This window comes from Chlorocebus sabaeus, chromosome 7 (assembly GCF_047675955.1).
Source record: "Chlorocebus sabaeus isolate Y175 chromosome 7, mChlSab1.0.hap1, whole genome shotgun sequence".
NCBI lineage: Eukaryota > Metazoa > Chordata > Mammalia > Primates > Cercopithecidae > Chlorocebus > Chlorocebus sabaeus.
This window is the reverse complement of record NC_132910.1, coordinates 123,580,480-123,593,206: the sequence shown is the minus strand read 5'-3', so window position 1 is coordinate 123,593,206 and position 12,727 is coordinate 123,580,480. Positions and strand designations below refer to the sequence as shown.

The 12,727-nt window shown below is 40.3% G+C and overlaps 1 protein-coding gene across 1 annotated transcript in view; it reads right to left on the bottom strand.

Annotated features, from left to right (window-relative positions):
• Positions 1-12,727, bottom strand: part of GALNTL6 (polypeptide N-acetylgalactosaminyltransferase like 6) — a 994,726-nt gene that overhangs the window by 77,407 nt on the left and 904,592 nt on the right. The window contains exon 9 of the mRNA XM_008000268.3: positions 3,530-3,751. Coding sequence (XP_007998459.2) covers positions 3,530-3,751 — 222 coding nt within the window. The remainder of the gene's footprint in view (positions 1-3,529; positions 3,752-12,727) is intronic.

The window sequence follows — 12,727 nt, the reverse complement described above, 5'->3', positions numbered from 1 at the left end:
TTAGCTTGATTAAATATACCACAGTTAATGTAGTAAATATAAAATGTTAACATTAGAAGAAGCTGACTAAAGGGTATATGTGAACTTCCTGCACTATCTTTGCAATGTTTCTGTAAATTTAAAATTATTCCAAAATAAAAAGTTTATTTTAAGAAACCTTCTGAAAGGCAAAAGAAATTGCATGTGTCAACATTTTGAAAGTATTTTTTTTGTCAGAGATTAAGTTGGTCGACACATATATTCTGCATTTTTAAAAATTTTTTATCTTTTTTTTTGTTGTTGTTGAGACAGTCTCACTCTGTCACCCAGGATGGAGTGCAGTGGCGTGATCTCAGGTCTTGGGTCCTGCAACCTCCACCTCCCTGGTTCAAGCGATTCTCCTGCCTCAGCCTCCGGAGTAGCTGGGATTACAGGCACACGCCACCATGCCCAGCTAGTTTTTGTATTTTCATTAGAGACGGGGTTTCACCACGTTGGCTAGGCTGGTCTTGAACTCCTGACCTCAGGTGATCCACCCGCCTCGGCCTCCCAAAGTGCTAGGATTACAGGCGTGAGCCACCGTGCCTGGTCTATCCACTCTTAAAAATATTATTACCCACCTACAGTTAGAAAATAATCTTTTTTCATCATTTCATTTAGATTAAGCTGCATTTCAAATCCTTCACTTGCCTCCTACATTAAATGTACATGTTTCACTTATATTGTCAGAGATCTACTCTGCCTGAGAATCAGATACTTTTAAAAACTAATATTTAACAGTGCAAACTGCTGTCTTTTATTGATTTCCTTTCTTCTTGCCTTCCTCCCATCCTCTATGTCTTCATTCTTGCTATGCATCACATCTTCACCGAACAAATACAACTGAGTGTAACTGGCCCATAAATTATGTCACCATTTCCTTCTTTCCTAAACTTAAATATGACCTTTATTTGTTTACTGTTCTGAGGCTTTGGGGGAAAGAAATTTGCCATTGTGTTAAAAAGAAAAAAAAAAATCTGTTGCTGGATGTGGTGGCTCATGTTTGCGATTCCATCACTTGGGGAGGCTGAGGCAAGAGGAATACTTGAGGCTAGGAGTTCAACATCAGCATGGGCAACATATTGAGACTTTGTCTCTACAAAACATTTAAAAAATTAGCTGGGACTGGTGGTATGAATGTGTAGTCTGGGTTACTCACGAGGCTGAGGTGGGAGGATCACTTGAGTCCAAGAGTTTGAGGCTGCAGTGAGCTATGATCATGCCACTGCACTGCAGCCTGTGTGACAGAGCAAATCCTTGTCTTGGGGAAAAATAAAAAATCGAATCATCTCAATGTCTGATTGCTTAAGCCAGAAATAATGAATGCAAATGTCTCCAGGGATAAGGCAAGTGTTGTAAAAGTATGAGGCAATCTAGGGTAATAGATATAAACACACTGGCATAGCCTACTTGGGCTTAAGATGGTTCTGATTTTGATTTTTCCTGGAAAGTTGTACCTTTCCTAGAACCTCAGTGGAAGATGTGAGTCTATTTAGAAAAGGTGCTATATAAATTCAGATTATGGTTTAATCAGGTAATGTGGGAAAAATGTGACCAGCTGCAGTTTGAAGAACATAGTAACCAGTAGGAAGAAAAATTCATGTTTCCACATAAGGCAGATAAAAGATTGATGAGATTTTAGCTCTGTAGTGAATCACACAATGATACTGTGGGCTCCTCAAGTGTACTTCTTAGTCACTAGGCAGGACAGCATTTGAATCATCATAGAAAGATGACAAGCAGAACTCTCTCTCTCTCTCTCTCTCTCTCTCTCTCTCTCTCTCTCTATATATATATATATATATATAAAACTGTAGAAGGAACTCACTTCTCATGCCTTCCAACACGTTAGGATAAGAAAATTATTTCTGGTATCTGTCTACTTCAAATTTCCACTGCTATGAATTAAGTCTGTGGTAGACAGTTACATTAATACAGGCAGGCTAATATTACTAATATTCTAGGGAAGTTTTAATAAAATGTTTAAGATGCAAAGGATGAGACCAAATTACTAACTTGAATTAAGCAGATAATATCAGGACGACATACACATGCAAAAACCATGAGGAGTTGGAGGGTATAGTGGCAGGATTGACTCTCTCCTTCATCCTGGGTGTCCCAGGTATGAAGAGTGACCCTCTGAACACAACAAGCAGTGCACCTGTGACTTGCTGAACACATCCTCTACAGGGATTTGGAACAGCTCACCCAGGAACACTGCCTGAGTCCTCTGGCCTCTCCTATCATGCCCTGGGGTAGCCTTTTCTCAGAGCTCTGCAGCCACAGACACCATCTAGGCAATGGCATCTTCTTTCAGAGACTATAAAACCAAGGACACTGATGGTACTCCTCCACAATGTGAGACAATCAACTCTTGATTTCTGAAAGACTGGGGAAGTGGGATGGTGTGAACATCTAGCCTTGATGCATTTCCCCCGATATCCTCTGCTAAGAGCAGGTTGAATGGCTAGGATAAATCCATCCTATCCAATTTTAGTCCTGCTTTAGTACACTCTATTCTATGGAGAAAGGCTATAGTAACAGTATTGAATGGAACCGAACCCAGTGCAATAGTCTTTTCTATGCCAAAAGATAGATACTTTAAATTTGGGACCTGGGGCTATTCAGCTCTTTCCATTCTATTTCCACTGAATAGAAGTGTTCAGAGGTGGAAAGGCTGGTGCTTCTTTAAAGAATCAATGTGGCTGCCTGTGTAACAGTTCTGTATATTACAGAAATACATTTCTTTATGATTCTGCACAGCACAGCCTGGAGGGGAAAATAGCCAAGCCCCCTCACTGCCTTGTACTTGCATATACCAATAGCAGCAAGGCTGTGCCCCAAGACAGAGGGTTTTTTTCACGTCTATCAGGTACCCATATTTAAGCACTTGTATGACAGATACATTAATTCTCTACAAAAGCTGGTGGTGATTTCCCTAATCTCAAAGAAAAATATTTTCTAGGTGTATTTTAAAAATTCATGGTCGAGCATGGTGGCTCATGCCTATAATCCAAACACTTTGGGAGGCCAAGGCAGGAGGATCACCTGAGGTCAGGAGTTTGAGACTAGCCTGGCCAATATGGCAAAACCCTGTCTCTACTAAAAATACAAAAATTAGCTGAGCGTCGTGGTGTGCACCTGTAATTCCAGCTATGCAGGAGGCTGGGAGGTGGAGGTTGCAGTGAGCCGAGATCACACCATTGCACTCCAGCCTGGAAGACAGAGTGAGACTCTGTCTCAAAAAACAAAAACAACAACAACAACAACAAAAATCATCTGGGGAATCAACAGTGGTCACTAATTCTGGGTTAGGCTATCAACTCTGAAGGCTAAGTCTAGTAATTGCTAAAAAGAGGTTGAACATTCACGTATTTCAGATGATTTAAATGAATGCTACTTGGCTGCAGGGTAAAAGTGAAGGTTTTAGCAGTCCCTCCCACCACCTGAGGCTATGGGGGAGGCACACAGTCTCCCAGGTAGGCGCAGGTTTCAGGCAACCTTTCCTCACCTCCCCCCAGGCAGCGGGCGGGGGCTCCACTGGAGGGTAGTATTTAGGCACGTCCCAGGCCACAGCAGCCATGAACCATTTGAAGTCCTTGCACTTGAGCTGCTTGCGCAGCTCCTTCTGGGCAGAGATGTCCCCCGTGGAGAGATGCCTGTACTCCGGCCGCCGCTGGTAAATGTACTCGGCAAATTCATCCATCCAGGTCTCAGCTACCCGCTTCAAGTTCTGTGCAGCAGGAAAAAAAAAAAAAAAAAAAAAAAAAGGTAATTTATTGGCTTATTCACTCAAAAGGTGGTCTTTTTTGCACCAGAAATTAAAAAAAGAAAAGGAAAAGATAACGGACAACCTCAGGCAGCCCTGGTTGGTGGTTTAAGAACAATGAGAGTTTTCATAACTGCAAGGGGTATGATACAATTGGCCTGTGGCTTTGCACACATTTCTGCTTCTGGCATGGGGTTCAATTGCCAATTTTGTAGTTAATTTATCAGAGCCAGTAAAGATTCAGCTCACTATTATATCAGTTTTCTCATTTCCTCTGTTATTTCATGATTATACATTTTTTATTTTTTACGTAAAACTAAAGGTGTTGAAATTGGAGAGAATGAGATTCCTCTCAGGCATCAAATTGCCTAAAGCATTTCCAGAAACAAGAATCTAGGAGAGAATGAGGACAAACAAGCTATTATCCTTTTCCCCCAACTTTAGAGAGATCACTGAGCATTAGTACATTTAAAACTGTGTGTTCTGATGTTCTATGTGTGCAACACAGATACCAATCAGAATTTAGTAATTCACTGCATGATGAAGTGGGGCTAAAGGAAGCACCAAGTAGCCATTCTTTTCCACAGATATGTTCCTGGGGTAAAGGAAGCAGAAGGTTGGTCGTGGGGAATAAGCACGGATCTTAGGTGTAGGAGAGTGTGTGGATTCAGTGTAGGAAGCTCAGCCCTTTTGTCAGTTTTGGAGTTAAGCAAGTTACTCATCCATGCTGGGTATCGGATTCCTCACCTGAAAATGGCAACAGTAATACATACCTGCATCACGGGGGTGGCTATAGGATTAAGTAAGGCCACACCTGTAAAGCTCTTAGAATAAGTCTCTGGCACATAATAGGTACCACAAATAGTAGAGCTATTATTAGCAGTCAAAAGAGTGCAGGATTGGAAACTGGAGAGCCTGGGTGTCGGGCTGGCCACACATGAATGGAATGTTCCTGTGGCCTTTAGGAAAGGCGTTAGCTGAGATGAGATGCTCTCTGATGTGCCTTCAACCTCTATGGTTCTAAACAGTAAAGAGAACAACTGCATTTGTGTAGAAGATACCAGTTTTGATGCCTCCAGCTTAAATGTGCTGCAACACATTTTCATGGGCTTGTGTCCCATAGTCTCTGCTTCTTGTGTCCTGTTCAAGTTCTTATTTCAATTGCTCAGTTGGTGTGAGCATTGGCCCGCTCCTGTTTCTCAGTTGCGCTTAGAAGATAAAATGAGCGCAATGGCCGGGAACTTTAATGAGATCCAGACATAAGTGACTCAAGTAAAAGCTAGTGATATTTAGGACAAGTGCTTTATCTTGAAAATGACTACAAAGTCCTAATTCAGGCCTGGAACTATGCCCAGAGGTCTGCTGGATTTGGAGACACTATCATTGGTACCTAATTCCTAATGAGACTGTACATTTTCTTACTCCGCTCCACCCACTCCGTGCGTTCAGTGTCTCCCAGCGGGCCTCTCCTGTCTGACCTTGTCCCTGCTCTTCATTCTCCGCGCACTCCTTGGGTGCTTTTGGGGGATGGTGGGCACCAGGAAGGGCTCTGTTAACACAGCAAGATGCAGAAAAGAGACAGAGCCACAAAGAAAGCTCTGATTTCTCAGTTCCCTCTGGGTTCCTTTCTTTCTAAGGTGCTTGGGTGCATAGATAGGAAGATAGGGAAATGACCTCGAGAGTGTGAGAATTGTTCCCTGAGAGATTATTACTTGCCATTGCTGTGTACCCTACCATCCTGTCAGCACTGTCTGGCCCATAATGTTTTCTACTCCTTGGACTCCAGTTTAGCTTAACAGATAGATGATCAGAGTCAACATAGTTTTGTAATATTCTAGCCCTTGCCACCAATTCGGAATTGCCTGATTCATTTGGGGACCAGAAAGGAAACAGATGATGTCTTGAGAGTCCTGCTCTGGGATGGCACTGTGTACTACAAGCATAAAACCTCCGTGTGAGTCTGTAATATCATCTTACTATTTTCATTTCATTTTGACAAACATTCTGTATGAAATGCATTCTATTTTACTTGTCCTCAGGGCACATTTTCTTTTCTTTCTTTCTTCCTTTTTTTTTTTTTTTTTTTTTTTTTGAGACAGAGTCTGACTCTGTTGCCCAGGCTGGAGTGCCATGGTGCGATCTTGGCTGACTGCAACTTCTGCCTCCCAGGTTCAAGCAATTCTCCTGCCTCAGCCTCCCAAGTATCTGGGACTACAGGTGTGTGCTACCATGCCCGGTTAATTTTTTGTATTTTTAGTAGAGATGGCGTTTCACTGTGTTAGCCAGGATGGTCTCAATCTCCTGACCTTGTGATCGACCCACCTTGGCCTGCCAAAGTGCTGGGATTACAGTCGTGAGCCATCACACGTGGCCAGGCCAAATTTTTTAATGAGGATTAGAATAAAAAAAAATAGTTGATAATATTAAAACTTTATAATCAAAATTGATTTTAGGCTGTAGTTCCCATCTCTTCACCTAAACTGCAATATTAAATAAAGTAGAAATATTTAATTTTCATCAATTTACACCTCTGTGATAAGTGAAAGTGAATATAGTTGGGGAATAGCAAAAAGCAGAAGCAGATGACCCAGGAATAATGAGAAAGTGACTTTCTTAAGAAAAAATATGCCTTTAAAATTCTGGTAGCTTGCAAAAAAGATCTGTCCTTAAGGACTCTGTTGGATAAGTAAGAACTTTCAGACTATAAGTGCCATGAAGTTAGGGATAGATCTATTTATTTTTGCCTTAAAAGACGTAGCATCTTGTGTGGCTCCAGACACATGTGTGTGCTCATCTGGGAATGCTAATCACTGAATTAATGAAAGACCAGATGATGAAATGAATGTGAACAAATTCATAGTGTGCGTATGTATCTATTGATAAAAGCACTGAAATGGGAACAATTAAAAACAAGTGCTGTTGCTAAATGGTAAATTTTTGTTGCTTTGGGTTTTTGAAATAGATATGGCAATTACTGCAAAACTCATAGAGGAACTAACTAATTCTGGTGCAGTCAACGGGAAATGGCTCAGAGGATCATGATAAATGCTAACCAGAATAGGCAATATCAATAAGTAAAAGAGGCAGGAGTCAGCGTGTTGGAAAGCTGTCACCAAAGGCCAAGTAGCCTCTCGTATAGTTAACTAGGGAACTAACCAGGTAGCTCTGCATCATCGTGTCCTTTCAAGTTGAAAGACACTAGGTATGCTGATTTCTCAAACACTCCAAAGCAGCCAGGTGCATGGCTCATGCCTGTAATCCCAGCACTTTGGGAGGCTGAGGTGGGTGGATCACCTAAGGTCAAGAGTTCGAGACCAGCCTGGCCAACGTGGTGAAACCCCATCTGTACTAAAAATACAAAATAAAATAAAATAAAATAAAAAATTAGCCCAGCGTGGTGGCAGATGCCTGTAATCCCAGCTACTTGGGAGGCTGAGGCAGGAGAATTGCTTGAACCCGGGAGGCGGAGGTTGTAGTGAGCCAATATCGCACACTGCACTCCAGCCTGGGCAACAAAAGCGAAACTTTGTCTCAAAAACAAAAACAACCCCCTCCCCCCCCAAAAAAAACACTCCAAAGCAAGTAGTGGGATCATGGACATATTCCAAGGATCATATCATATCATCGATTCCTTTTTTGTAGTTTTATAAGACACAGTAAAACATAAATAATTGCACAGTAGAACATAATAATTGCAAAGATGGCAATAGCAAGTTTCCCTCTAGCTGTGAGTGTTACGTAAACATTTAAACATAAGTAAAACATCCTGACCATTCTCTAATGTCCCCATTGGCTCATTAGACATTTTGGATTATAGATGCTCTGTTCTCTGGAATTTACTATCAGGAGAGAAACTTTCTAAAGTGTCAATTATTACATTCAAGGAATATCCCTGACTTCTCTACTATCCAGGTAGCTGGCCAAATAAAATCTTCCTGAAGTCCTTATTCTGGAAATAATAAAACATTGTGTTAGTTTGTCACTGGAATCATAAATCAGTACTTATCTTTGGGGAAAACATTGGTACCACAGCTGAGAGATATTGCAAACAGTTGCAAAAAGAGAGTTTCATTGGTCTTTTATAGATTGTAGAGTAAATTGACCCACTCCAGGAAATAGTACAATCATATATTCATTGGAGTTCATTGGGGTATTTATGTAGGAGCATGCATACCACACATTCACATACACAGAGATAGTGAAGTAGGAGCAAAGCAATATTTCTCACTTAAACACTTACAGCTGTGTAAACACGTGCAGAATCATGAAATGGAAACATCCAATAACAGCTTGTGCCAGAGATGGTAAAAGAGAAAATAAATCAATCTGAGTAGTCCTATCTTTCTCTGAGATTGAATGAACATTGGTGGACCTGCTAAGATGTCCGGAAAAAAAAAAAAGTTATCAAGGGGAAAGAAAGAGTCAAGCATGAATGCCGGGAGATCTATACATGTAATTATTTACTCTTGAGCTATCAGATGTTGCATCTCTAGAGGTTGCCTTATATACACAGAGCCAGGTGTTAGCTGGAGTTCTTGTTTTTTAAGGTTTAAGTAAAGGTACTTTAACCTCAAGTTGCATGTCCCTGTCCTCCTGAAGATTTCTGTGGATTCCCAGGGGTGTTCACACATTCATCCTTCACTTCGATTTTCTGTTTGTGATCCTTCTCTCATCCTGGCATCTTGCCCCCAGCTTGCTGTCTACCTTTTGTCCTGCAGAGACTTGAATGGGGTGCACAGGTATTTGCCCTCACCTCTCAAATGTCTCTCGGTACATCAACTGGGCATAACTTTTACTGAAGAGTTTCGGGCAGTAGCAGAGACTTAGAAAACAAAACAGCACAGATGATGATGTAAGATGAAGTATTTGACCCCTTGGATTCTTTTTCTTTGGCTGCTAAAGGGAATTTCTTCCTGGCTAAAATTTCCTCCTTCTGTCTTTTAGCTTCCTGCCATGGTTCTGCCCAAGTCAAAAGTCTCTCTTATGTCTCTTTTGTAGGGCTGTACCAGAATGTTACAATTTCTTCTTCCTTTTCGTGTCTGGCAACTCATCTTCCTCATTGTTTGTCCTTGCTTAACCTGGCCAAACCATGTTGGCTACCTTTCCATAACCAAAATGGATTGCTGAACAGGATAATTCTCCAAAAAGAAATTAAACAACTGGCCCTTGGATAACACCCCACCTCCAATTTTTTGTTAGATACAGGTTGCCCACTGTTTCAGATATTCCACAATAGGTCCCTAATGGGTATTTTAAATTTTATTCTCCTACATACAACCTCTGCTTATGTAAACTGTTCTGTTCATCATCTCTGAAAAAATGCAACTACTCCCTGCACTTGTCTGTCTGTATAGGTTCTCCTGACTCAATGTCCTCTCCTATTTGTCTGATCCCACCCACTCTTTGAAACGCTTTTCTTTTTCCTTTCAGTTAGACTTGCCAGATAAAATATGTGGCACATAGTTAAAATCGAATTTCAGATAAACAACAAATAATTTGTGTATTAGTCTATTTTGCGCTGCTGATAAAGACATACCCAAGACTGGATAACTTATAAAGAAAAAGAGGTTAATGTACTCATAGTTACATGTGACTGGGGAGGCCTCACAATCATGGTGGAAGGTGAAAGGCATGTCTTACATGGCAGTGGCAAGAGACACTCAGAATGCCAAGTGAAAGGGGTTTTCCCTTATAAAACCATCAGATCTCATGAGACTTAATCACTGCCATGAGAACAGTATGGGGGAAACTGCTTCCATGATTCAATTATCTCCCACTGGCTCCTTCCCACAACACGTGGGAATTATGGGAGCTACAACTCAAGATGAAATTTTTGTGGGGACACAGACAAGCCATATCAATTTGTAAGTATAATTAATACTTGTATTATTAATGTTATATGGGACATACTTGTACTAAATTATTTGTCATTTATCTGAAATTCAAATTAGTGAGGCATGCTGTATTTTTACACGCTAAATAATGGCAATCCTACTCCTGATGTATGTAATTTGCATATAACATGTGCTCTATGAATGTTTTTTAATTCATTGAGTGACCATCTATGCAGAATCTGGCATGTCTTGGTATTGCCAATACATAAAGAATGTTTTGTTTTTGTGGAAATTATTCCAGAGGAGTTTCAAGCAGTTCTTTGCAGAGAAGCCTGCCATAACGCACAGCTGATACAATATAAACACACAATCCCACTGCTTTTGGTTTCCTAGAGGTGAGATCCTGCTGGCCCTCTATCTGTGAAGCAAACAGGGAAGCAGTCACAGAATTTAAGGAAACAGCAGGACTAATTGGTAGCTAGAGGTGAGGCTCAGCATGGCCAGAATAAACTGTTTAGGGCTTAATGCTAACCTCAGTGTGAAAATAAGTAGGTGAAGGCTTTCTGTTTCTGTACATCTGAGTTGGCTTTCATCTAGGCTCCACGTTTAGTGTGGACAAGGGAAAGTGAGAGGACCCAAACCCATTCAGGTTGGATCCAAGAGGTTTTCATGTGCTGCGGATGTACCCAGCATGGGACTCATATAAGAGACTGATAAAGATAGCTACTAGAGCTGAGGAATATATTTACTTTTTGCTGTAGAAAGCCAATGAAGGATTCTTCTACTTTAAAAATCTGCAGACCTTCATCTTCTTAAATGATAAATGAAATAAAAACTGTTGTTCAGAGCATCTTCTATGTACAAGACATTAACAGTATTCTCTACTTTTATGTCACCTGTCTGTGGTTCTTTGTCTATCACATATGTTCCTCTCTTCAACCCAAACTGGTATTAATCTGTCCTTTCTATGTTGCTCAAATATTTATTAACACATTCAGCCTTATATTAGAGGTCTTTAGAATTCAAGTCTTGTTTTCTTTGTGCTATCCAACACTAAATCTTTCCATAATTCTAATACTCATCAGGTCTTTGAATTGATATTTTACCAGGAACATTAAATGACATTTCTAGCTCAGTTCATAAAAACATCATTTCCAGCTTGACTGATCACTGTTAGTGTACAGCATGAGGAAAATAGATAGTTTAACTTTTCCTGCTGGTTTATGAAACTGCATAAATCTACCCACTAATTATTATTATTTTTACCAGCAACATTTTAGATCTTACTGCTAGACTATTCAATCCCTGTTCAGTTTCTCAGTGTATTATTTGGGAGTCAACTGTATCTGTATTATTTGGGCCATCTTACCTCAGTAGAGTGTTCCTATTTCTTTGTGCAAAATGTGATTATTATATGTGTACTGGCAAGATCCTGCTTCACAAATTGTGCTTGTGTCAATATTAAGCTATTGTAGTATGGTGGATTGTGTTACAGTGAATCCTCTTTCTTGACACACACACACACACACACACACATACACACACACACACACACACACACACACACACAGGTTTTTTTCCCTGAAACTGGAAAAGCTAGTCCCACACAGAAACAGTTTCTAATTTGTCACAGTCACTCCTACAGCAAGGTGTATCCATATCCCGTGATTTCAAATTTCTGCTTTTATTTGAATGTATTTCTTGTCTCCTCTTTGATGCTTAAGAGTGCCTTTGTGGCTCAGTAGTCCCACCCCACAGTTCTTTTATCATTGATAATATGATAATGTCATCACGGGTACAGCTCAAAAGAGAATCTCTTTAAAACAGCCCCAACCTCACTACAATTATTCAGCCTAGCTCCACTTTTCTCTGATCTGAGCACTTCTTTGAAGTCAGTGGGAAACTTTCAGCATAAGGAGAGGAGGCTAATCTAGTCCTACAAAGGGAGATTCTCTGACAGGCAATTTCCTTTTCCTTCTTCCCCAAGGCTGTGTGAGCTGTTTGTAGGTAGTTATCTTCTTTGGGCTGTCATGAACAAGGGTTAGCTTTCTCTTTGATTTTATATCTCTATCGTATTTTTGCCCAAATACTTTGGATATCTATGGTGGTGTTTATGATGACATTTAATGTAGCCTTTAGATATAAGACAAACAAACAAACAAACAAGCAAAAACCCCAAATGAGCTAACAGTGTGTCTTAAAAAATGCTGGTAAGCCTAATTTTAAAATCAGCTTTATTGAGGAATAGTTGATTTACAAGAAAACTGCTCATATTTAAAGTGAATAGTTTGGTATATGTTGACATATGTATATACTATATTAGTAGAATCATCACCACTATCAAGATCAGGGAACATATCCATCAACGGCAAATGTTTCTTCATGCCTCTTTGAAATCCTTTTCCCGATCTCCTTTCTGTGGTATTTCTATGTCCCCAGACAACCACTGATGTACTTTTTTTCACTAGAGTTTAATTTGTATTTTTTAGAATTTTATAGAAATAGAATCATACATTATGTGCTCTTTTTGTCTGGCTTCTTTCACTTAGTATAAATATTTTTATCTTTTTCCATGTAGCTGGAGCTGCATGTATTCATTCTTATCGTATTCCTTTTTTTTTAAATAGAATTTCACTCTTTTTGCCCAGGCTGGAGTGCAATGGCGTGATCTCGGCTCACCGCAACTTCCGCTTCCTGGGTTCAAGTGATTCTTCTGCCCCAGCCTCCCAAGTAGCTGGGATTACAGGTGTACGCCACCAGATCTGGCTAATTTTTTATTTTTTGAGTAGAGACGGGGTTTCACCATGTTGGTCAGGCTGGTCTTGAACTCCTGACCTCAGGTGATCCGCCTGTCTCAGCCTCCCAAAGTGCTGGGATTATAGGCATGAGCCACCAAACCCAGCCCATTCTTATTGTATTCTATCACATGAAAAAACTACAATTTGTTTATCCATTTACCTGTTGATGAACACTTGGGTTGTTTCCAGTTTGGGGCTATTACAAATAAAGCTGTATGAACAGTCTTGTAGAAGTCTTTTATGGACATTTGCCTTCATTTCTGCTGGATAAAAATATTGAAGTGGAATGGCTAGGTTGTACTCTAGGT